This window comes from Lissotriton helveticus, chromosome 7, assembly GCF_964261635.1.
Source record: "Lissotriton helveticus chromosome 7, aLisHel1.1, whole genome shotgun sequence".
NCBI classification, from domain to species: Eukaryota; Metazoa; Chordata; class Amphibia; order Caudata; family Salamandridae; genus Lissotriton; species Lissotriton helveticus.
The window spans coordinates 556,991,136-557,015,585 of NC_136068.1; the positions used below are offsets into that span (position 1 = coordinate 556,991,136).

Genomic DNA, 24,450 nt, shown 5'->3' on the forward strand with positions numbered 1-24,450 from the left:
ATAAAAATGCAATAAATAAATAAAAGAAATAAATAAAAACCCTTTTTTACAAGTCTCAATCAAATAAGTCAACAGCACAATTAATGTGGTTTCCACCATCTCCTTCCTCTCTTGATACGGCGGCGTATTTATATGTACATGCACTAACTTTTATAAAGGACTTGTACCCAATTCCGATGGCCACATATATATGCCATGCTTTAAATGCGGTTGCAGCCAGCAAGCGGTCTAGTTTTTTTGCAATGTGCCATGATTTGTCCGCTTTTTGTTTCTCGCTTCTGGCACACCCAGCACAGTCAGCAGGACTGTTTCGATCATGGCCGAACTGGGGGTAATTGTTAGCGATCTCATGGCTTTCTGTTTTTTTAACGCTTATGGCGTCTGTCTACAGATTGATTACTAATCTGACCCAACACCAGGGAGACGTGTTTTGAAACTCGTTTTCACAACCATGTGGTGTTATAGAAGTGACTGCAACTCGTTTTCGGCAAGGGTATACAAATACACAGGTTGTCTGAATCCCTTATTTGTGTACATTTGGGGCAATATGTTTTTCATATATTTTTTCAAGCGGCTGTGTCTGCTGCTGTGTTATAAATTTCCCGTCTTATATTTTAATAACATAGGATTGCTGTGAGTTTTGTTTTGTGAAAACTTTACTTTTAACCAAGCTTCAGCAACACCCAACAAAGATACAGCATAATAACTGCAAACTTTCTTAACACAAGCATTTGCAACGCAATAGGTCTCGCATTTACGCGAGTTAGAGCAGTTGGCATTGTAAATGACAATACTTTTTATTTGTGTTTTGATTTATAAAACATCCATAAAAGGCATTGTAATTTACAGTGCTAATAACTTGAACTCTCGCAATTTAAAATTGCATATCTTAAGTTCTACTGATTGTGTTTTTGTAGTTTTTGTCTCAAAGCAATTTTTAAAAGTACTCTATTTTTTTTAATTGATGTAGGATTTTCCCTGTGCTGTGGTTTCAATTTGTTACCATTTAAATGCTGGCCTTTTCTATTACGCGAAATGCAGCCTCCCAACTAAAATTGAAGCAAGGGCGCATTTCAGAATAAAATTCAGAAAAATGTACATACATTTTGCAGAATTTCACACAATTACGCAAAAGCAAATAATGCAACTATCTCACATCTCTACTATCTACCCGATGCATTTTGTAGAATTTGCACACAGTGATTCGTAATGGTGGATTTTAAAATATTTCTATAATGGCTGCTGAAATCCAGTCAACGCCCAACAGGGTATATGTTCCCAAAAAAAAGCATTCAAACGAGGTGAAATGAAAGCACCGTGCATCTCGCCGAAACAAAACTGGTGTGCTGCCAAAGGCAAGGAGACTTGTTTTCCCTCCGCTGCAAAATGCATGGAATACTTGGCTCTTAGGGTACACCCCAGGGCTTCCCTTGTGAAAACTGCGGAGTGCTTGGCAGATACACAGCCCGGGGACAAACAGGCACTTGTGCACTGTGTGTTCTCAGGATAGGCCTATGCAAACGTTCCCTTTTGGCCACCGTCCATCGATTGATATCCAGGTACCAAATCCACGTGGCTGTTTACCCTGTATCTGTTCTAAGAACAAGAATATAGCGCTGGCATTGCTGTGCAAAGAGGACAATCACAGCAGATCGATAGCAAAGTGGATGGAAAGTTTGGTACAAAAATTCAGATGTTACCGATAAGTAAGATGTTTCTGCTAGACAGACTTTGCTCATGAATGAATGAATGAATGAATTTGGGTTTTTATATAGCGCATGGCTGCCCGGAAGCGTCCCAGCGCTGAGATTGCAAGAAACATCTGAAGGTGAAAGTGGGGGGAATAAGGCGGAAGGCTATTGAGGGAACAGGTGAGTCTTGAGAAGTTTCCGGAATTTCATGTGATTCGGCTCGGAACGCAGTTGGATTGGCAGGGTATTCCAGATGTTGGCGGCCATAACCGAGAATCGACGTCCTCCAGTCCGGGCTTTTTTTGTTCGATGTACCATGGCCAAGTTGCCTTGGGCTGATCGTAGGGGTCTATTGGGTTTGTATAAGGAAAGCATGTCTTTTAGTATTGGGGGTCCTAGATTGTGTAGGGCCTTGTGAGTGGAACACAGAGCTTTAAATTTGATCCTCTCGCGGATCGGCAGCCAATGTAATGCTTTAAGGGCAGGTTTGGCTGATTCTCTGCGAGAGGTCCCCGTGAGAATCCTTGCTGCGGCATTTTGTGTTCTCTGCAGAACATTAACCGTAGCTTCCGGGGCTGCCAGGAAAAGAGCGTTGCAATAGTCTAATCTTGACAGTATTAGACCTTGAATGAGCGTTTTCTGGGATGGTGCTGGGAGTAGAGGGAGAATTTTTCTGGTTGACCGTAATAGACCCACACATGTACCGGCTGTTTTTTTTGCCTGTGTTATCATGGAGAGGTTCTGTTCCATCCAAAAGCCCAGACTTTTAATCTCAGATTTGAGTTCTGGGATAGGTCCTAGGCATGGTGGCCACATGGTAGGGGGAAGGGATGGTACTTGATGTCCCAGCAGCATAAGCTCAGTCTTTGAGCCATTTAGCTTCAACCTTGAGTTGGACATCCAACCATGAATGCCTTCTAGGCAGTCATGGAGGTTTTTCAGTTTGTCTTCTTCAAGCGAAAATGAAACAACCATTTGGGTGTCGTCAGCGTATGTGACGGCTTTTATCCCAAAAGGGGTGACCACATCCTCCAGGGAGGCCATGTAGGTGTTAAAAAGTGTAGGGCTCAATGAAGAGCCCTGGGGAACCCCACACTGGAGGGAAAGGATGTCAGATCGTATGTTCCCTTCGCAAACCTGAAAGGTGCGGTTTTCTAAGAAAGATGAGAGCCAGCGAAGTGCCGTGCCCCTCACCCCCAGCCCGGATAATCGCTGGATTAAAATCTCGTGGTCAACCGTGTCGAATGCAGCGCTTAGATCCAGGAGGATCAGTAAAACCGATCCCCCTGAATCCAAGATGCATCTGGTCTCCTCGACCACTTTGAGAAGAGCTGTCTCGGTCCCCTGCCCTGGACGGAAGCCTGTCTGCGAGGGGCGGAGGAGGTTGTTAGATTCGAGGAAGGTAGATACTTGCTGATTGACTGCCCTCTCTGCAATCTTGCTCAGGCCTGGTAAAAGAGAAATAGGGCGAAGGTTAGACAGATCTGAGGGGTCGTGGCCTGGTTTCTTCTGTAGTGCCTTAACAATTGCATGTTTCCAATTGGGGGGGGACTATACCTTGGCTAAGGGAGGCGTTAATAAGGTTAGTAGCCAGGTAGGCGATAGTGGGTCCGATTTGTTTAAGAATGCGGATGGGGGCGGGATCATTGGGGGAGCCACTTTTTAGATCTGAGAGGGCTTTTAAAAAGTCCTCATTGGACATCAAATTAAAGCTATCCAGTGTTGGACTGGTGGTGGAAGATGTAGGGGCCACCAGGGGACTGTGATCTGTTTTGGGGGGGAGTGATTGCAGGATGTTGGTGATTTTATTTTGAAAATAACCTGCTATTTGGTTGCATCTAGCGACCGTGGGTTGATAGTTGGGGGGGGGATTAGGTATTTTAAGGAGCTCTTTAACTATTGCATAAGTCTCACGAGTTGAATTAGATGCTTCCTTAATTTTCTTTTCAAAAAAAGAGGATTGAGCTGCTTTGCGTGCTACTTTATAGGACCTCATTGCTGTTTTATATTCTGTCTTAATGAGAGGATCCCAGTTTTTCCTCCATTTCCTCTCATGGATTTTGCAATTTTTCCTTAGGTTCCTTAGTTCTTGTGAATACCATGGAGATTTGAATTTCTTACTTTTTGTTTTTACGTCTCTCTTAGGAGCGATTGTGTCCAAGGAAGAGGTAAGCCAGCTAGTGAAGTTGTTGTCTGCTGTTGCAGGGTCTGGGTCTGCCAGAGGAGCGGAGCGTGTAAGCTCCTGGGTCCAGTGCTCAAATGAGAGTCTGGACCATATTCTGTCGTGTTCTTTGGGGATAGGTATGTGAGAGGTTTTTAAGGGAATTTGCCAGGTGAATGGGATGAGAAAATGATCTGACCAGGGAAGTGGAAGTGCGGACTGAACCTCAATTTTTGGCAGATTAGTGAAAAGGGGGTCTAAAAGATGTCCCTTACTATGGGTTGCCTCTGAATTGATTAAGTGGAAATCCAGTGCTTTTAGTTCGGAAATTAAGTTAGCGGCAATTTTATCTTTGCTGTCCTCAAAGTGCAAGTTTAAATCTCCGACCAGGATGGAATTTGGGGCCGAAGTGCAGGCTGAGATAGAGGTCTCTAATAATGAGCTCACAAAGTTTCCTAGGCTACTAGGAGGTCGGTATATAAGGATACCTGAAAGAGAATTGTTGGGATTTAATTGAATTGAGAAGTGGATGCTTTCGCAATCCTGAATTCCTCCTGCTTGTATCCTGCAAGTGAAGAGGTTTCTATAGATAATCGCAAGTCCACCTCCTTTTCCCTTCATTCTATTCTGATATTGAATGAGGTAGTCTTGGGGAAGCATGTTGACAATGTCGGCTTCAGAATGAGACGTTAGCCATGTTTCCGTTAGGAAGAAAATATCAATATTTTGGTCTTGAATCAGGATTTTAATTTCAAGTGCATGCTTGGGGGCTGATCTACAGTTCAACAAAGCCAAGCTAATACCAGTAGATGAATGGTGGATGGTTGACCCGAAGGACTCATCTAAGGGCGTAGATGAGTGGTTGGGTATCGGGGATGAGGCTGGCGTGCTGAATTGTAACAGATAGTCGCGTGAATGTTTAATCCGGTGACTATGTGAAACGGGCATAGTGGATGGCCCTGTGCCCGGCCTGGCCCGGGCGCGCCCCCTCCGGCGCGCCATCGGCGCGCCCGCTGCGCCCGCCCGCTGCGCGGACGGGAAGGAGGCTCCATTTTATAATGGGTTGGGCCCAAATCGCCCAGCCACTAGAGCGCTGTCCAGGCCCCGATTGAAGATGGCGGCCGTGGATTCCTTGCCTCGAGGGGCTTGTAAGTGTGACCGTGAGCCTAGAGAATGGCTTCGTGCCTTAGAGGTATAAGGTACAGTGGAAGCGGCTCAATTTGGTTTCCTGGGGAAGTTTTCAAGGGGGATTTACAGAGCACACAAGTACACAATAAACAGTGGTAGCGATTCAATTTTTTAAAAAGCGCTGTGCTGGTGTAAAGTGCAGTGCATTAAAAGAATAAAATAACAAGTGATCTGTTATTTGGCGAGTTAAACCCCCGGCTTCCGCCTCAGGAGTATGGTGCAATCTATCTGCAGGAACGTCAGTGATTGGCTCTTTTATAATGGGTTGGGCCCAAATCGCCCAGCCACTAGAGCGCTGTCCAGGCCCCGATTGAAGATGGCGGCCGTGGATTCCTTGCCTCGAGGGGCTTGTAAGTGTGACCGTGAGCCTAGAGAATGGCTTCGTGCCTTAGAGGTATAAGGTACAGTGGAAGCGGCTCAATTTGGTTTCCTGGGGAAGTTTTCAAGGGGGATTTACAGAGCACACAAGTACACAATAAACAGTGGTAGCGATTCAATTTAACCTTTCATCCTTCTACGGTCGAGTCCTGCATAGTTGAGTTATGAAAACAGATATTTCTTTACATTCCTGACTACATGATCTAATGACTTAAAACTTGACTGCACAAATCACATAATATGCGCTACACAGAGGGCTGTACTGTAATAATCATGTGTTAACATTTCAGAGTGCTGCATAGTCACATTTACTAGTTATTTTTGAGTCATTGTTATATTCTGTAACTAATATGCAGAGTGATGCATTGTTCCATATACTAAAAATGAACAATAGACTGAGTGCTGCACTGTTATATGCAGTAACTAAGATGCAGAGTGATGCATTGTTTTATTCACTGATTGTATCTTAGACTGAGTGCTGCATTGTTATAATCAGTAACCAAGAAGCAGCCTGACACAACTAAGATGCAGAGTTATGCTTTCATTCACTGATTATATCATAGACTGAATGCTACATTGTTAGATTCAGCAACTGTGATGCATTGTTTCACTGAGATTATATCAGAGACTGAGGGCCGCATTGCTACATTCAATAGCTAAGATGCAGAGTGATGCATTGTTTCATTCACTGATTAGATCATGGACTGAGTGTTGCATTGTTATACTCAGTAACTAAGAAGCAGACTGATGCAACTAAGATGCAGAGTGATGCATTCATTCACTGATTATATTTAGATTGGTCGAGGATGTAGCCTTACAGCTCGAGCGGTCGACCTCGAAGCTGGGCAACTGAATTCGAGTCTCAGCAGGGACGCTCAACATCCTGCGATTCTGGCCAAATCACTTAATCTCCCCGTGCCTACCAAAAATGAATGTGTCAATCTGTAACAAAAATGGTGCTCATGTAAAGCGCTCTGATACCCGATATCTTCAGGTCAAGTTTGCGCTATATAAAACTCTAAAAAGAAAGAAAGACACAAACACACAACACTATCCCCTTTGTATCACCTTATGCTTGGGGAAATTGCCATTCCACTGGCATTTTTGGGAATTGCCTAGTTGTTGTTCCCTATGCACCAGTGCAGTACACTACACTGTGATATGGTAACACACTTTTCCTGGACATGTTATGTTATATTATGTTATGTTAAAAAAGCTTATATAGCGCTCAGCTGCCCCAGCAAAGGGGCGTCCCGGCGCTGTGTAGCAGAGAGATAACTGACTCCGATGGGATTCAACAGGGCATACTTCCAGAAAAGCTTAGTTTAGGGGGAAGAGATGAGTTTTGATTGCCTTCCTGAAGTTCAGCAGGCCTTCCTGTTCTCGTGTGTGGGCTGGTAATGAGTTCCACAATTTTGCTGCTAAGTAGCGGAAGGAGCGTCCTCCCGCTCGGCAGCGCTTAATCCGGGGTACTCTGATCAGATGTTGACCTGCAGAGCGTAGTGCACGAATTGGAACATACGGGGTCAAAAGGTTACTGAGCATTTTAGGAGTAGCAAGCTTTAAGATTTTGAAAGAAAGGCATAGAGTCTTAAACTGAATTCGCTGAGCCATAGGGAGCCAATGAAGCCTCCGGATGGTGTCCGAGATGGAGCAGAATCGGGGAAGGCCTACTAAAGCTCTAGCAGCCGCATTTTGAATGCGCTGCATCCGAGAGATCTCTGCTCGATTGGCTCCCAGCAGCAGGGAACATGCATAGTCCAATCGGGAAAGAACCGTAGACTGGACTATCAGCTGCCTTGTGGATGAGTCAAAGAATTTTAAAATAGGTCTTAGACCGCATAGTATGCCAAAGCAGGTAGCAGAGACTTTTTTAGTCTGCGAGCAGAAACTAAGGGAGGAGTCAAGCCATACCCCCAAGTTTTTAACTTCTGTTTTGGGTTCTGGGGCTTTACCCAGAGCATTGGGCCACCTGTGGTCGCCCATAGGTCTATGTTTTTTCCAACCAGTAGCACCTCTGTCTTATTTGCATTCAACTGCAGACAGTTAGATGTCATCCAGTCTGTCACAGTGGTCTGGCCGTTTTTAAACCTGGAGACATTTGGGGCCGATCCTTCCGTTAGGGCAACCACTAGCTGCGTGTCGTCAGCATATGAGACGATGGCGAGGTCCCATTGTTTGGCGACAGCAGCTAGCGGCTGGACATAGAGATTAAATAATGTGGGGCTCAATGCCGAGCCTTGGGGGACACCGTGATCAAAAGAATGTGCCTGAGATAGGAAGGGAGGGGTACTATATGCATACTATGCATTCTCCTCAAGACCTGTGAAACATGCAGAGATGAGGAAGTAAGAGTTTATCTACTCTCCTGTGAAAGCATGATGCAGGCCCTGGCCGAGCCCACAGAGGGTTGACTTCCCTATTCCTGGGGGTGGGGGCGGTGCAAACCACACAGAACAAGGTTTAGAGTGCTAAGACACAGAGACTATCGTCAGAACCGTCACTGTGACTATCCCTTGTCAGGTTGCCACACTAGTGACCAACAGATGCATTCTAAATGTCCCTTATAAGGATGAATCAGCTTATCTGTGGAAGTTATGGGGAGAGGGCGGGTGGACAGGAGGTTTGGGGTAGAAGTTGTATAATAATTGTTGACTTAATGGTATTTGATGATTATTACTCGTCTGCTTCATTTGGTGGGATATGCCTGCAGAGCCGGAATTGTGTAACATTACCTTCTATGTAATGCTATCTATTGAAATGCCAATAAAGAAATCCAAAATACAATTTAAAAAAACTAACCTGCTTGCAATAAGTCAATCTCTCAGGGTACCATTCTACCTGATCGTTCTTTTGCCCACCATGCCACCCCAGATTTGACCCAGCCATAGACAAATCTGTGTTAACCTTGCTCCAGTAGGAACGTTCCAGCCTGATCTTCCATGCCAGGTCCTCTCTGAACCAGAACGAAACAAACCCAAGACCGGATTCACCCTGATTAGGGCTCTTCAGTCAGGTTTAGCTTGGTTCCAGTGGCACAGTGAGCAAGGGACCCACGTCTGGGTATGCTCTTGGCCATTTAGGGCATTACTTCAAACATTCAAAAAAGTGATGGGAGGATGCTTGCTATAAGTCTAACCACTGGCAATCGCTCAGGGGTAGCATTCCTACCCATCATTCTTTTTCCCACCATGCCCCCTCAGATTAGACCCAGCCATATGTGAATCAGTCTTAACCCTGCGCCAATAATCCTGCTCAGTCATCTGATATTGTCCGCAAAGATACTCGATTCTTGCATGTTTCAGACGACATTCCTCTCCTGAATGTTCCATGCATTGCACTCCACACTTGATTGTGCTCGTTGCGTTGTCGTGTGCTTGACTTCTGAAGATTGCGTCTGACCTAGAACCTTGCTGAAATGTTAGGACAGGTGTAGAAAAATGTCTCATTTATCATCTTTACAATTTTTTAATATTTATGTTATCTCCCAAGGTGTTCTCATTAAAAGGGAAGGTTGCGCTAATCACAGGCGCCAGCTCGGGCATTGGTGCTGGGACTGCTGTCCTTTTTGCTAAACTGGGAGCAAAGCTGTCACTTAATGGACGAGATGTTGAGAAGCTGAATGAAACTGCCCGTCTCTGCCAGGAGGCCAGCAAGGAGAAGGTAAATATTAACAGGTCAGCCGCTCCTGCACTGTGCCATGGTGGTCCTTTTTAGGTCTGTCCGCCAGATAGAAAATATAATACATAATGTACGTACTTTGAGGAGCTTTTGATCAGCAGGCTTCAGCTATTGGTCTGTTAAATTTTCCTTCATGTTTTGCTTCTGCCCACCACAGCATACAGCATGGGTAAATGGGTCCACTCACCTTACCCACTGGCGCCCTTCACTTTGTTTTTTAAGATGTTGCACAGTAGCACAGGCTGCTTTACAGCATGACTTAAAGTACAAAAAAATGTGCTATGACTGAGTCAACGCTGGCTGCGCCTTAGTGTTTTGTTTTTAGGTCGAGCCTAGCGCAGCGCGCATGTGTTGCTCTTGGAGAGGGCCTCTTGGAAGCACTCCAGACTTCCAAGAGACTCCTCCCACACATTCCATTGGCCTTTGCGTGTGGCTTTCAAAAATGAAAGCACGCAAATGGCCAAAACCCATGGTATAGGCCGCCTTTTCTGTGAATGTTCACTCCCATAGCCTCGGGAGCGAGCAGGGGCACGCAGTGTGCCAGCTGCATTCCTTAAATTCCTTGTTGCGCGCGCTTGCAGGCTTGTTTTTCCTTCACAGCAAGCGCCGGCTTTTACAAAACACAGTGACACGCTGCTCCTAATTAGCAACAATAGCAGGCACATTTTGTTTTTTGGAGCATTCGAAATAATGTGGCTGCACATCTTGTTTTTATCCTCATTTTATATAGTGCAAACTCCATCATGAATACCACTTAAGCTACACAAGGATACATCAAGCCTCGCGTACCTGCTTCCTGTGGCTCGCTCCTCGGCTGTTCCCGTGCTGTAGGAGGCGCCCGCCTCCCTAGTGGTTTCCTAGTGAGCGGCAGACTTCCCGGGTCCACAGCGAGGCTGGACCGCTGTTCCGCTCCTGCTGCAGCAGGCTTTTCCTTCGCTCCTTCCCAAGTTGCTGGCTCTGTCTCGCGCCTGCAACCCACCCCGCAGGCTCAGCATCAATGCCATGCAAGACATGGAAACACCTCAGAGGCAGCTGCACTTGTCGCCAATGGGCCACAGATGACCGGTTCCTGCCAGTTATAGCCGCCGCTGCTCCTCGATCTACTCAGGCCTTCTAGGTCACGACTCCCTGCTTGGAGCCGCCGACCTCGCTGTTCTTCCTGGTGACTCCTCACCATGTTCCTTTGTTCGTCCCTGTTTCTATCTGGCGACCGCAGCTCCGTCCTCCGCAGGTCCCTCTCGGCGGCGATGGATCCCAGGCACCAGGTAATTCCACTTCAGACTGATGGCTTACCATCTCCCTCCAGGATTGGGTGGTTAGCAGCTGGTTTGGGGGGCGACCAATCCGGTGCGCCCCCTTTTCGCGGTCTTGCTTGGGGGGTTCCCACCTCCGGATGCGTTCAACAAGGGCCACTATCAGGTCCGGCTTTGCCTCCCCCAGCCCATGTCTCGATTGAATCTTGTAAGCGTCACATGGCTGAATCTGCACTTCTTTGACTCTATGGAGCTGGGGTGTTACATTCCAGAAGTGACTTTTGTTTGCTGATGTCTGGTGAGGTCATTCAAAGAAAAGCCCCAATAGATGGGGCCGCCGGCCCTTTGATATTTTTAAAAAATACAACAGAAAACTACAATAGGCCACGGTTCATCTTGTACTCAGCGTTCGGTTATCCAATGCCCATTCTTTGCTGACGTCATGTGGACACATTACATCAGCAAAGAATGTGCATTGTTGCTCAGCGAGTCACAGAGAGCATGGACAGGAGGTTCTCCCTCAGAGGGGTGGAGGCAGCTCCCCAACAAAGGACTCATCTTCACACTGCGTTGCATGCGGTTTGTAGTGTCGACCCCTTGACACCTTGTCACAAAGAACCCAACCAGGTGCTGAGCTGGGCCCATGAAAGCTGCTAATGGACCTGCCACAAGTAGAAGTCATACATCCACGTCTCAAGCTCCTCCCTCGAGGTGAAAGGGTCCAGTGGGCAGAGTCAGCACCAGCAAACAAACATAGCAGCTACAGGTGACTGTCTTCAGGCATCAGCCATTTTTACATGTCCCTATTTTCATAGAGAAACCCTATGTTCATCAAATCAAACACTCCTTGTCCTTCTCCGTCCTTGCTCCTTTCCAAAGCAATATCATTAACTTCATCATCATCGTCGTGATCAGGGCTTAAAGCGGGATGAAAAAACTGGGGAAGGGTGACTCCAAAAGGGGCATGGCCTATGTAATTAAGGGCAAGGCTTAAAAACACCTCGGCTAAAAATCTGTGCTTAGCAAAATGTGTCGGTATTTTGCTGCTTCTGTCATTGCATACAGATATATAATACAACAAGTAACATTACACCTACAATAAGCCAGGACTATTGGCATTGTCAATGGTTGTTGGGTGCATAAGAACAAGTAGTAATAACTATGGCGTCGTTGTATATGATGCTGAAAATGTTTCCGTTCTGTGAGACTGAAATACCTACAACAAGTCTCTTAGAAGTTACACCATTTTATCTGTCAGTTACATCCTTTAATTTACTACATTATTTATGTATGTATGGTTTTGTATAACACCTACTTAGATGTGGACAGTATGCAATTGGGACTGATTAGGGCCTCCACCCCTTAGTCGGAAGGCATAGTATTGAAGAATGTTTGTGGTTTGATACCAGCTTGTGTGATAGGAGTAGCCAATAGGTCTCACTTTAGGGATCTTATAAGTATTTAGTTATGCAGCACAATATCCTTGGTGCAACAACATCAACCATTGCATGGCTAAACACTCATAAGGTCACAAAGGCGAGACCTATTGGCTATGCCAATGCTTGTTATTTACTTTGAGCCATGTTGCACAGCTCCTCATGCTGCTGGGCAACATCTTAAAAAAACATTGACATCGCCAATGGCTTTGCCAATCCTTGTTGAAAATAATTTCTACATTTTTGCTCTGAGTTTAAATACCAGTTGTTTATTCTGCCTGCACTTCGGGGGCCCAGTTCTATTATGATTTATTCCCCATCTCCTTTTCGTAGTTACTGTTGTAAATGTTCAAGTGACATTGTAACACTGTAGCTACTTGCAAGATGGGTGTTTGTTTAGGGCATGTGTTTTTCTTGTTTCCTTCACAATCAATAATAATAAGAAATTACACAGCACAACTGGAAGGCTTTTTAGTTAAAAAGATAAATAAAAACCTAGTTGAACATGCACATCAGTGAATGTTTATTTTTTATTTTTTATATAGCAAGCACTCGGAACCACGTTTAGGTGGAGGCATATTTTCATTTGTTTATTTTTTTATTTTGTGGCGCGGGCTTGCATAAAAAAGAAATAAATAGCCGTCAAAATTACTTGTCAAGGCCTAACCTATTAGCTTAGCTAGTGTTTCCTTAAATACAATATGGGTAAAACTTTTAAAAAATAGTGTATTAACAGCCTGTTTAAATTAAAACGAGCCCTGATAAGCTGGAGTTTTGGGCTTTTGTATGGTGAGACGTGTTACTTGTTCACAAATACGCGTCGTCCATAAACCAAGAAATAGACACACCCCACACTGAGAATCCACTACATCCATGAACTATTACATAGTGACAGTACAATAAAATTGAGAGTTCAGTAAGCAGCTGAGTAAGTGTATTGTCATGGGGAAAGGGGAAGGTTACGTGTTGGATTATGTGTGGAGATTGGAGCATAGTGTAGGCTTAGCCTTAGGAAAGGGAGAGTTAAATTAGGGGTAACGTTAGGATTTTTATGAGGTTAGGGTACGGTGTAGGCTTGGGCTCGCTGTTAGGGATTCGGGTAAGATTTAGAGTTACGCTTATTCTTCGGGTCAGTGTACTGGTATATTTTGGTGTAAGGCCTATTATACATTTACGTTTATTGATTTATTATTTTTTTTATTTAGCGCTGCTCTAGCAAACAGTAGCAGTCAGTGCACTTTACATCAGCTACTACTCCTAAAAACAGGCATCTCCTTTCAGTGAAATCATGAAACCAGAATTGCAGAGTAAAAAAACAGAACCAAATTAGAGCGCCTACAACCATGGACAAAAGGGTTAAAGTTGGGCAATATTCAGTTGGCAAGTGCATCTTTTGCGGGAATAGAACTATGGATCGAAGAGTCAGGTAGTTAGCAGGTGTCACTCACTGAGATCAGTGTACTGGTTTATTTTGGTGTAAGGCCTATTATACATTTACGTTTATTGATTTATTATTTTTTTATTTAGCGCTGCTCTAGCAAACAGTAGCAGTCAGTGCACTTTACATCAGCTACTACTCCTAAAACAAGCATTTACAATGCAACGGTTTCGCCCTTGCAAAAGTTTGAGCTATTGGCATTGTAAATGACAATATTTTTATTTATGTGTTGGTTTTGAAAACAGATAAATAAATGGCATTGTCATTTACAATGCCAATAGCTTAATCTCTCGCAAATGCCACACCCCCCCACAGAGAGCACCCCCACAGAGAGCCCCCCCACACACACACCCACACAGAGCCCCCCACACACACACCCACACAGAGCCCCCCACACACACACCCACACAGAGCCCCCACACACACCCCCTCTTCTCAGCAGTACTCTAGAAGCTTTTTTTAGTTTAGCACGATGACCAGAGAATGCTGTGCTATCAATGTAGACTTATAAATACAGAACAAATCGGATCCATCAACGACTTTCACTAAGGTGAATTCACCAGCAACGAACTACAGAATACATTGTTGTACTGAAACTGCCACTTCCAAGAAAAAATACTGTTTTGTACCTTAAAGGGAAGACCGACAAAGCGGATACACAAGGGGCTCCAAAGGTCGTGCCTTAGGATCAATCTTTTGCTTAGACTAAACCTTTCAAAATATATATTTTTCTTTATCATAAAACATATCTCAGATTGTGCCTGATTGTGCACTCTGAACCCCCTCTTACTGCTTTTGTAAACTAACTCATTTACTACAATATAAGGCTGGTTTGTACTTTTACAGAGGGCTGCTTTTTGTTCTGGTAAGTGTGTGGTGTCGGTTTTAGTGTCAATTAAATTTACAAATGTTGGATTTCAGCTCAGTTGCTACAGCACTAAAGTCAGGGGTAACTACTGAGCAGGAGTTGATGTGAGTAATTCGGAGGTGAACCACAGACCGGGAGGGATGCATTAGTGTCTCTGGTGATTCAGCATTTCCACATCAATAAACACAGCATAACATGAGGCAGCGCCTGATAATGTTTGACAGGCTGTGAACAGTGAAATCCACCTTACAAGAATGTGAACGCCTCAGAAGCAAGAGACATGAATGCGATACAAATCTGTGAAACGCAGGGAACGCCATATTTGCGTTGCTACATTGGAAATATTTTGAAACTTTTTTTTGAGGAGAATCCATCATCCGTGGACGTCACATTCTTTGACATGCCCGCCAATAACATTACTGAAGCATGTCAGGGAGCAAAGGAAGAGTAACCTTAACCCTCTAAGTGGCGTACAAAGCAAGCCCCACCCCCATCAGTTTAGCAGAGGATGAAACAATTGCTGCTCGTTAGTGGGCTTTTATCCTTAGGCGTGAAATGCTTAAGCATGTTCGCTCATGCTTTATGGCAATAACTTCAGTGCTTTTTCCCCCAAAGATTGTGCAATTCAAATTCCTTTCCTAGTGTGGCAATGCTTCCGAGATACAGGAATAAATAATTATGCTTGGCTCACTGCGTCTATTCTGCATTGATTACTTGTACACCCATAGCACACACAACCAAATCAATAAGATCTGTAACTGTAATTGAGTTTGCAAGATAGTAATAGCAAAGATTGTATAACAAGCATTGGCAAAACCAATTTTTTTTATTTTTTTGTTTGTACAATGCACCCATATATTTATTTATTTTTGCAGAGTTTTATATAGCGCTAACTAGACCCGAACCGAATCAGGTATCGGAGCGCCTTACATAGCACCACTTACGGGACGGACACACATTAATTTTAGGCACGGGTAGATTAAGTGATTTGCCCAGAATCACAGGAAGTTTTGACCCATTGACTCACAATATGGGTAAACATGCAGACGTGGAATATGCACACATGCACACTGACCAGCACACCTACGGATATCCATTTACATAGTCCCCAACCATGCAAGCAACTTGCCCAGCGCTTTACAAACATACAGATATTAAGTCAGCAATCATTCAAATCCATGAGGAAGGGGGTGATGCCAATCTATGGAGCACAGTATGATGCATCGCTCCGAGCACAAGGTGAAGTTCATCATAGGCACCAGAGGCCTGTGTCAGAGGGTACCAGTGATGCACCTCAGTAGAACATTCTCTAACATGCCGCTTGGAAACACTGGAGATGTGCTGAAGAGGAGAACTCTGTGATGTGGCTCATGTGATCACAGAGTGCTTGGCATTAAGGTATCTATGGGTAATGTGTACGAGGCCAACAAATCAGGCAGACCGCTCTACTTAGCAACTTTACCTGCCAGTCTTACTATTTTTTGTTCAGAGCACCGGTAAACTCTGTATGCTGGACCTGGGAGCGGGGTGGGGGTATTTGGGACTCAAGAAATTCACTTGTTAGGTGCAGTACACAGTATGGATATTGTTTGAGTAAGCCATAGCTAGGGTGCTGATCATTAAGGTCACTGTCTCCAGTCCTGAACTTTTCATCTATAAGTCATTGATTTCAAGTGTGGTAGTCAAAATAGATCAAATAAAGTAGAGGAAGACGACATCCAGACTGCAGGGATACGATCACCTAAGATGCCAACCATGCCAGTGATTATGTCTAAGTAAGAGAGGTGGGAGGGGTCATGACATCTGGGGAGCTCACGCACTGGAAACCTTGAAGGTGCGATCAGATACAGGAACACCTGAGACCACAAAGCGCAACAGGATAAAGGGGGAGGAAAAATGTCCCAGGCAACCTGCACTGCCTTTAACACTGATGGTTTCTCCTTTGCCTCTCAGTTCTTGAACTGTTTAAGGTAGGTTCTAAACACGCTAGGTAGTTTAAAGCGGTCTATTTTTTGGGTCAAATTAAGACAATAGGAATTTGTTTCAAGGCCCATTTGTTTCAAGACCCAAATCCTACTTTTAAGATCAAACCCAGATCTTTTGACTGGGTGTGAGTGTTTGATTGGTTCAGATGCTCCATCCATCACCACCCCCTTTTGTACCGCTTTGGCCGCCACAAGTGTGGCAGGGTATTTTTTTTTTTTTGTGATTTATAGAGCGCCTGGTGACCCGGAGGCATCCCCGCGCTGTAAGAACTTGTGATGACCAGGGGGGGAAGGAGGGCCTATTTGGGAAACAGGAGGGTTTTTAATTTTTTGCGGAAAAGAAGGTGGCAGGGTTCCAGCCGCAGGCTCCGTGGGAGCGAGTTCCAGCCTGAGGATGCTTTCACTGTAAAGCGTCGACCGCCAGTGCGGACCTTCCTAAATTTTGGAACGTTTGCCAACCGCTCATTGTCCAAGCGCAGGAGTCTAGGGGCTTTGTAGGGAGTGACCATGTCGCTCAAGATCGAAGGGCCTAGGCCATTGAGGAGTTTGTGGGCGATACACATGGCCTTAAATTCTATCCTCTGTCGCATTGGTAGCCAATGTAGGGCCTTGAGTGCTGGCCTAGCAGAGGTTCTGTTGGGAAGGTTCATTAGTAGCCGGGCAGCCGCGTTTTGAGTGCGCTGGAGTTTTGCCAGGGTAGACTCGGGGGCTCCTAGATAGACAGCGTTACTGTAGTCCAGACGCGAGAGGATCAAGCCTTGGACCAGAAGCTTCCTTGATGGAGGGGGGAGTAGCGGAAGAATCTTCCTGATGGAGCGCATGAGACCGAAGCAGATCCCTGCTGTTTTGGCTGCCTGGGTCTTCATGGTTAGTTCGGGTTCGAGCCAGACTCCTAGAGTCTTAATTTCCTTCTTCGGGATGGGGATCTCGCCAAAAACATCAGGCCAGACCGAGGGAGGAATAGTCGACCATTTTTTGCCCATGAGCATGACTTCGGTTTTAGAACCGTTGAGCTTGAGCGACGAATCACTCATCCAGTGGTGGATTTCCTGGAGACAGTTCAACAGATTGTCTGGGCGGTGGTCAAGATGTGAGAGTGAGACGACCAATTGCGTGTCGTCCGCGTAGCTCACTATCTTGATCCCGAATGGGGCAACTACATCCTCCAGCGGGGCCATGTAGACATTAAACAGAGTGGGGCTTAGCGAAGACCCCTGGGGGACTCCGCTAGAAAGAGGGAATGAGGCTGAGTGGGAGTTGCCGTCCCAAACCTGGAACGAGCGGCCTGATAGGAAAGAATCTATCCAGGCAAGTGCGGTGCCCCCGAGTCCTGCCCTGGCCAACCGATGGATCAAAACACGGTGGTTCACCGTATCAAAGGCTGCACTGAGGTCCAGGAGGATCACTGCCACTGACCCTCCTGAATCTAAAATGCACCTTGCCTCCTCGATGACTGCGAGGAGGGCGGTGTCCGTGCCGTGGCCAGGACGAAACCCGGTCTGGGAGCTATGCAGGAGGTTGTTGGATTCAAGAAACTGGGACAGTTGGACATTGACCAGTTTTTCGGCCATTTTGCTAATGCCCGGGAGGAGCGCGATTGGCCTGTAGTTTGCCAAGTCGGAGGGGTCCAGTTGAGGTTTTTTAAGGAGTGCTTTGACTACTGCACCCTTCCAGCTCGGGGGGACAGAGCCTTTGGACAGCGAGATGTTGATCAGCTCTGTAATAGGGGCCGAGATAGCAGGAGCCACTGTTTTCAAGAATCTCATGGGGGCAGGATCACCGGGGGAGCCGCTTTTCATTCCGGCCAGAGTCTTTCCTACTTCCTCCAGAGATACGGTTCTAAATGCCGTCAGCTGTGGATGGGGAATGATTCCTGTGCGGGTCACGGACGCATCCATGTTGCAGAGGTTTGACTCGCTGGGAGGGGGGAGTGAAGCCAGGATGCCAGAGATTTTTGAGTCGAAGTAAGTTGCCAGTTCCTCACTTCTGCCTGAAGGGGACTTATTGGAGGAAGGGGGAGCTGGTATTTTCAGGAGCTCTTTGGCTATAAGGTAGGACTCTCTTGCCGAGTTAGTGGCCTTTTTTATTCTATCATCGTAGTATGATGCTTTAGTAATTTTAAGGGTGACTTTATAGGTTCTCACCGCACTACGGTAGGCATCCTTACTGGAATGGAGCCAGTTTTTCCTCCAGTCGTTCCGCTTTTTTGCATTCTTTGCGGAGAATTCTGAGTTCCGGGCTGAACCAGGGGGCTGATCCTGTCTTTCCATTTTTATCCTCACGGGATTTTATGGGGAGGATGGAATCAAGGGAGGTGGTGATCCAGTCCCTGAAGTTTCTGTCCGCAATGACAGGGTCTTCTGCGGGAGTGGGGGTCGTAGAGTTCAGGACTCTGGTCCAGTCCTCCGTGGAGAGTCTGGACCATGCCCTGTCCCTGGTGAAAGTGGCGGGCTTGTGAGGCTTCCTGAAGACTCCTGGTAGAAAGAAAGGGACCAGAAAATGATCCGTCCAAGGGAGGGGAAGGGGCGCTTTGGTTTGAAGGGAGTGGACATTGGTAAAGACTGGGTCAAGGAGGTGGCCCTTGATGTGGGTGGCTCCAGGGTTGGTCAGTTGAAGACCGTAGGCTGCTAGGTCTTGAATCAAATCGACGGCCCCTGTGTCTAGGGGGTCGTCGAAATGAATATTGAGGTCTCCTAGTATAGTAAAGTTGGAGGTGGAATGGGCCAGTGAGGATATTGATTCCAGGAGAGCACTAGCAAAGGGGCCAAAGTGACCAGGGGGGCGATATACTAGGAGGCCTGACAGTGAGCTTGTCGGGGCCAGTTGGATGGAGAAGTGGCAGCTTTCAGAGTCCGAGATGTGGGCATCATTAATTCTACAAGAGAAGTGCTCCCGGTGGAGGATAGCAAGTCCACCTCCTCTGCCGGAGGGACGTGGTTGGGACTGGATGAGGAAGCTTGGGGGTAAGGCTAAGACCACATCCGAGTCTGAGTGAACAGTGAGCCACGTTTCCGTAAGGAATAAAATGTCGAGGTCGTGGTCAACGAGTAAGAGATTGATGAGCAGAGCGTGCATGGGGAGCGATCTACAATTCAGTACGGCTAGTTTGAGGCCGGGCAGTGTAAAGGGGGGGTCGGCAAGGTGTAGCTGGGCTGGATGGCAAAGTGTACAGCTGATGAAGGGTCCGTCTGAATCATGGAGATAGTGGCACTTAGTATTCTTGGAGGGTCTGAGGCTTAAGAGGTCCCGGCGAGAATAGCTTACCCTGTTGGAAGCTGTCCCTGGCATAGATTCTGGCCCTGTGCCCGTTCGTCCGCGGACGGGCGCAGACGGGCTTGCCTTAGGCGCTCCCGCTGCGCTCGTCCGCTGCGCTTCCTGGCCAGGCACATTTTAATGTGATGTTTAGAAAGGGCGTGTCATGGGGGGCGTGGCCACCGTCGACGCGGTGCCGAGGTTGTTGTGGGCGTAGGAGGGGGTCGAGACAGCGTGGACGCGCTGAGGGCTGCTGCCCGAGCCAAGCGCTGCTCTAAAGTGCCCAGGTGAGAGTGAGTGAATTAAAAGCACAGGGTTCGTTTCACACACAAAATACAGTTTTAAAAATCAGGAGCAAAAGTCCCGGCTTTCCGCCTCAGGACACAACAAATCTAGGCGCCTGACGCTTGTATTCAGCGTTATATGCTGGCGCGAAGGGGGCGTGGCCTAAAGGGGGCGTGGCCACCGTCGACGTGGTGCCGAGGTTGTTGTGGGCGTAGGAGGGGGTCGAGACAGCGTGGACGCGCTGAGGGCTGCTGCCCGAGCCAAGCGCTGCTCAAAAGTGCCCAGGTTAGAGTGAGTGAATTAAAAGCACAGGGTTCGTTTCACACACAAAATACAGTTTTAAAAATCAGGAGCAAAAGTCCCGGCTTTCCGCCTCAGGACACATCAAATCTAGGCGCCTGACGCTTGTATTCAGCATTATATGCTGGCGCGAAGGGGGCGTGGCCACCGTCGACGCGGTGCCGAGGTTGTTGTGGGCGTAGGAGGGAGTCGAGACAGCGTGGACGCGCTGAGGGCTGCTGCCCGAGCCAAGCGCTGCTCTAAAGTGCCCAGGTGAGAGTGAGTGAATTAAAAGCACAGGGTTCGTTTCACACACAAAATACAGTTTTAAAAATCAGGAGCAAAAGTCCCGGCTTTCCGCCTCAGGATACAACAAATCTAGGCGCCTGACGCTTGTATTCAGCGTTATATGCTGGCGCGAAGGGGGCGTGGCCTAAAGGGGGCGTGGCCACCGTCGACGCGGTGCCGAGGTTGTTGTGGGCGAAGGAGGGGGTCGAGACAGCGTGGACGCGCTGAGGGCTGCTGCCCGAGCCAAGCGCTGCTCTAAAGTGTCCAGGTGAGAGTGAGTGAATTAAAAGCACAGGGTTCGTTTCACACACAAAATACAGTTTTAAAAATCATGAGCAAAAGTCCCGGCTTTCCGCCTCAGGACACAACAAATCAGACGTGAGTCCCTTGCTCACTTTGCCACTGGATTCAAGCAAGCCGGGCTGAAGACGGCTGTAATGCCAGAAACCGGTCCTCGGAAGCTTGTTTCCGGTCCAGGGAAGACATGGCTTGGCAGTTCGGGCTGGACTGTTCCCATGAGGCACAGGGTCAGGCTGATTTGCATATAGCCATGTCTGAACTGGGGTGGCAGAGTGGGCTAAAGAACGGTGATGGATCAAACCCAGATCTTTTGACTGGGTGTGAGTGTTTGATTGGTTCAGATGCTCCATCACCACCCCCTTTTGTACCATATATTTTCAAGCAGTGGCAGAGGAAGCCAGGCCAGTCACTCACTCAAAACGTGTGCAGTGATTTCGTTTTTGCAGTGGTCCAATCAACTCCAAGTATGTCTGACTTCAGGAAAAGTTCAGCTCCATTACAACCATCCCATAATGTTCAGGGTCTTAAGATTCAATTATCCAAACAGATCCATCACGAGGTCACACATACAGCCGAGGTAGAATCTGAACCCCACAGGTAGCTGCCACCAGGAAGCTGGGGGACAGAGGAATAACTGTAGAAGGCATATCAATATATTAAAATGTGTCATTTATTCACCGCCTTGGATATTCTTCAGTAGGGAGTCAGCAAGAGCCGTCTGAGGATGATTACAAAGTAGGCATTTGCCAACTCCAATCATGCAGACAGAGCACCTGCCGCACCCAAGACACTGGGCGAGCCTGTGGTCCAATGCACAGAGGAATGAATGGTCATTGGACTGGGGAGGGTGTTAGGTGACTGTTAGTCCTGGGTGAGTGCGATTATGCAAAGGGTTAATGAAAGGAAGTGAGACTAGTGCAGGTGTAATTAAGCAGAGACACTGAGAAAGAGAAGATGTGGGTAGAAAGAAGGGCATGACAATCCTCAAAGTAAATGCATAAGGTAAAAGAGTTTAAGCACAGCATGCTGATAGCCCTTAGGTTAGAAGCAGGGCTTTCAGTGGGGAGGGTCCAAAAAGGGTGCGGTCTAAGAAATGAAACTAGGAATCCTTCCCAAGAGGTGTGGTTTATGTAACTATGGCCACGTCTGAAACATGTAAACAAGCAAACAATTACAACTGCCACACCGGAACCCTGCTCTGTGAGGTCTGCACAGAGCCCAATGGTTAGATGAGCACATGTTCCGAGTCCATTTATGACCCGCTTAAGGCACTGTGAGAAAAATTCTCTGTCTTCGACCATAGACTCACAACCCGAACTCGCACATATCTAGGGGCAACTTTGTTCACAGAGCTTACTTTACGACATCAATATGTTGCATGAATACTTCGTCTATGTGAGTTTCAAAGCGACACGGGGGACGTGTCTGAGGTGCTGTGGCCGTGTCCGCCCCCCACGACGATTCTCCCCGCATCCCCGCTCCTTACTCCATCTCCTATCCGCCCGCCTTATTCAGGAGTGGTGCGTGAAAGCCCTGGTGACAAGCCGATTCTGCTGCCGTTTTACTTTGATATAGGATATGCCTTGTTATTGTCCTATTATTTACCGTTTATATTTCAAATTTGGGCAATCAATCATACCTACTGTAACGCTGGAAGTTGTATGAAACATACTTTAGCCCCGTGTGGCGCCAGTGCTGTCTTAGTGCGCCTTAATCGTGTGCCAAAAAACCCTATAAAAATAAGTTTATAAAATGTGCCCAAATGTTGGATAAAAAAAACTACAGAAACGCATCCCGGAAAAAACAAATCTCCTTAGGGTATTAAAGATTAAATAAAATGAGAAACGTAAACAGACACACATCGCTGACGTGAAATACCTCAAAGTTTCTGACAGTCATTTTTAAGAAATGGATCAGCATGTTTTACTACAAAGTTAATGACATAAATATAAGGCGGAACAGGTTTAAAATGCAGGTGTTTAATTCCTGGGGAGTCTGATCCCTGGTGGACCCGACCCAGTTAAACCGCGTTCAGAAGATCAGCACTTAATACGAACTGCGGGCGCTCATGTCCTCGCTGCTGCTATAAACGTTTAAAAGCTGTCTCTGGATTTTTAGTATGAACCCTCTACACCCCACTGGCCTTGACTAGGTCACGTTATCTAATAAAACAAGCACCACGAGCACACGGACAGCGGGAGGGGGAACGGTGCACGGACAGCGGGGGGGGCGGGAACGGCGCATGGACAGCGAGAGGAGGGGGGGGGGCGGGAAAGGAACGGACAGCGGGAGGGGGGGGCGGGAAAGGAACGCACTCACCTGGACTTCTTCCGGCGGCCGTGGTCGGCATAATGACGAAAACAAACACCAAAAAAAAAACGAAACTCCGCCCACCGCCCAATTACGATGCAAAAAGGGTGGAGAGGGAAAAAAATGCAGGAACGCCCACGAATCTGGTCCGGCCATGACGGACAGATCTCTGTTCCAATGGCTAGCCTCCATTTATGGAGCTAGCCAATGGAACAGAGGGCGTATTCAAGTCCCCCATACTGAAAACTAAAGATTTCTCCTGGGGCGGAGCTAAAGCTCCGTGCCCCAGGCGAAACCTAAACAGGCATCTCCTTTCAGTGAAATCATGAAACCAGAATTGCAGAGTAAAAAAACTGAACCAAATTAGAGCGCCTACAACCATGGACAAAAGGGTTAAAGTTGGGCAATAGTCAGTTGGCAAGTGCATCTTTTGCGGGAATAGAACTATGGATCGAAGAGTCAGTAAGTTAGGAGGTGTCACTCACTGAGAACAAAATAATAGGAGAAAAGCGACAGAGAGAAACGTGGAGAATAAAGAAAAAGTCTGACGAGAACAATGAAGTGCATCCAAGAACAAGTAATTGGATTGGAAAACAATCCGTGGAAGACAAAAAACGTTAAGAAAATGCGTTGGTTGGGGAAAAATTGAGCCAACGATGAAAATTGGAGGGAAAAAAGTGTTATGGATTGAGGTAAAATCTACGCAAATTAGTTTTTTTTTGTGACATTGTTGAAAGTATTTTTGTCCTCTGAGGTTTTCATGCAAAGGGTACCAGTGGGAGGAGTTGCATGGTAAAAAAGATAGGGCTATCAACTTTAAGCTTAAGATAAATGTTTTAAAAAAATGGAAATCCTTAAAATAAATAGCGTACCGCCGTCTTCTAATGAAAACACATATCGTTCAGTTAAATGTAAATGATAATGTAATGATGAGCAAGGTAAAGTATACATTGTTACCTACATTGCATAGAGCCAAAAACTGTGATTTTTTTTTTACATGTGCTATGACTGACCAGTGTAATGTAAATGATTGGTATCAAGGCCCCTGGACAAAAAGTAATTTTTTACTGTTCTTACAATGCAACAGTTTTCTTTTCGCTGGTTGATGCAAATGTCACTGCAAAATTGCACTGGCTACATTGAAATACTTTCTAACCCTGACCCCCTCAACTGGCCAGTTGTTTTGGTACTTTGCTATTTTTTTTTACATCCGTATTCTCAAATTCCCAATCTTAGAACTTTGTTATCCCAGTATTAAGTGCTATTCAAAAACCTAGACATACAGCATACCTGGCTATAGAGTTAGTTTTAATGGAGTAATTCATTTAAAATTATGACCACATGCATGAATACATTGTAAAAGTTCTACTTGCTTGTATAAATGTTAGTGTCCGTGTTTTAGAGAGGCATGCAGAGGAAGTAGACATTCAGAGTAGAGACCTTCACAAGGGATTTCCCTATTCCTGGTTTTTCCTGTTCTTGAAAAGTCTTGGCTTCTGCATTGGAATATGGGTGTGATGAGTGGCCACACAAGCATATCGTTGGGGCACAGTCCTTCGATTATTTGTTATTTTGCTGTTTGAAGAACCAACATGTTTCCTTCTCATGATATTGAGTTGCAGATGGAAAGAGGGATGTATGACGATACAACGCATGC

At 46.3% G+C, this 24,450-nt stretch overlaps 1 protein-coding gene across 1 annotated transcript in view; it reads left to right on the forward strand.

The window, feature by feature from the left end:
• Positions 1-243: 243 nt before the first annotated feature.
• Positions 244-24,450, forward strand: part of LOC144766887 (3-oxoacyl-[acyl-carrier-protein] reductase FabG-like) — a 164,669-nt gene continuing 140,462 nt past the window's right edge. The window contains exons 1-2 of the mRNA XM_078650593.1: positions 244-331; positions 8,911-9,081. Of these exons, the coding sequence (XP_078506719.1) occupies positions 317-331; positions 8,911-9,081 (186 nt within the window). The 5' untranslated portion in view covers positions 244-316. The remainder of the gene's footprint in view (positions 332-8,910; positions 9,082-24,450) is intronic.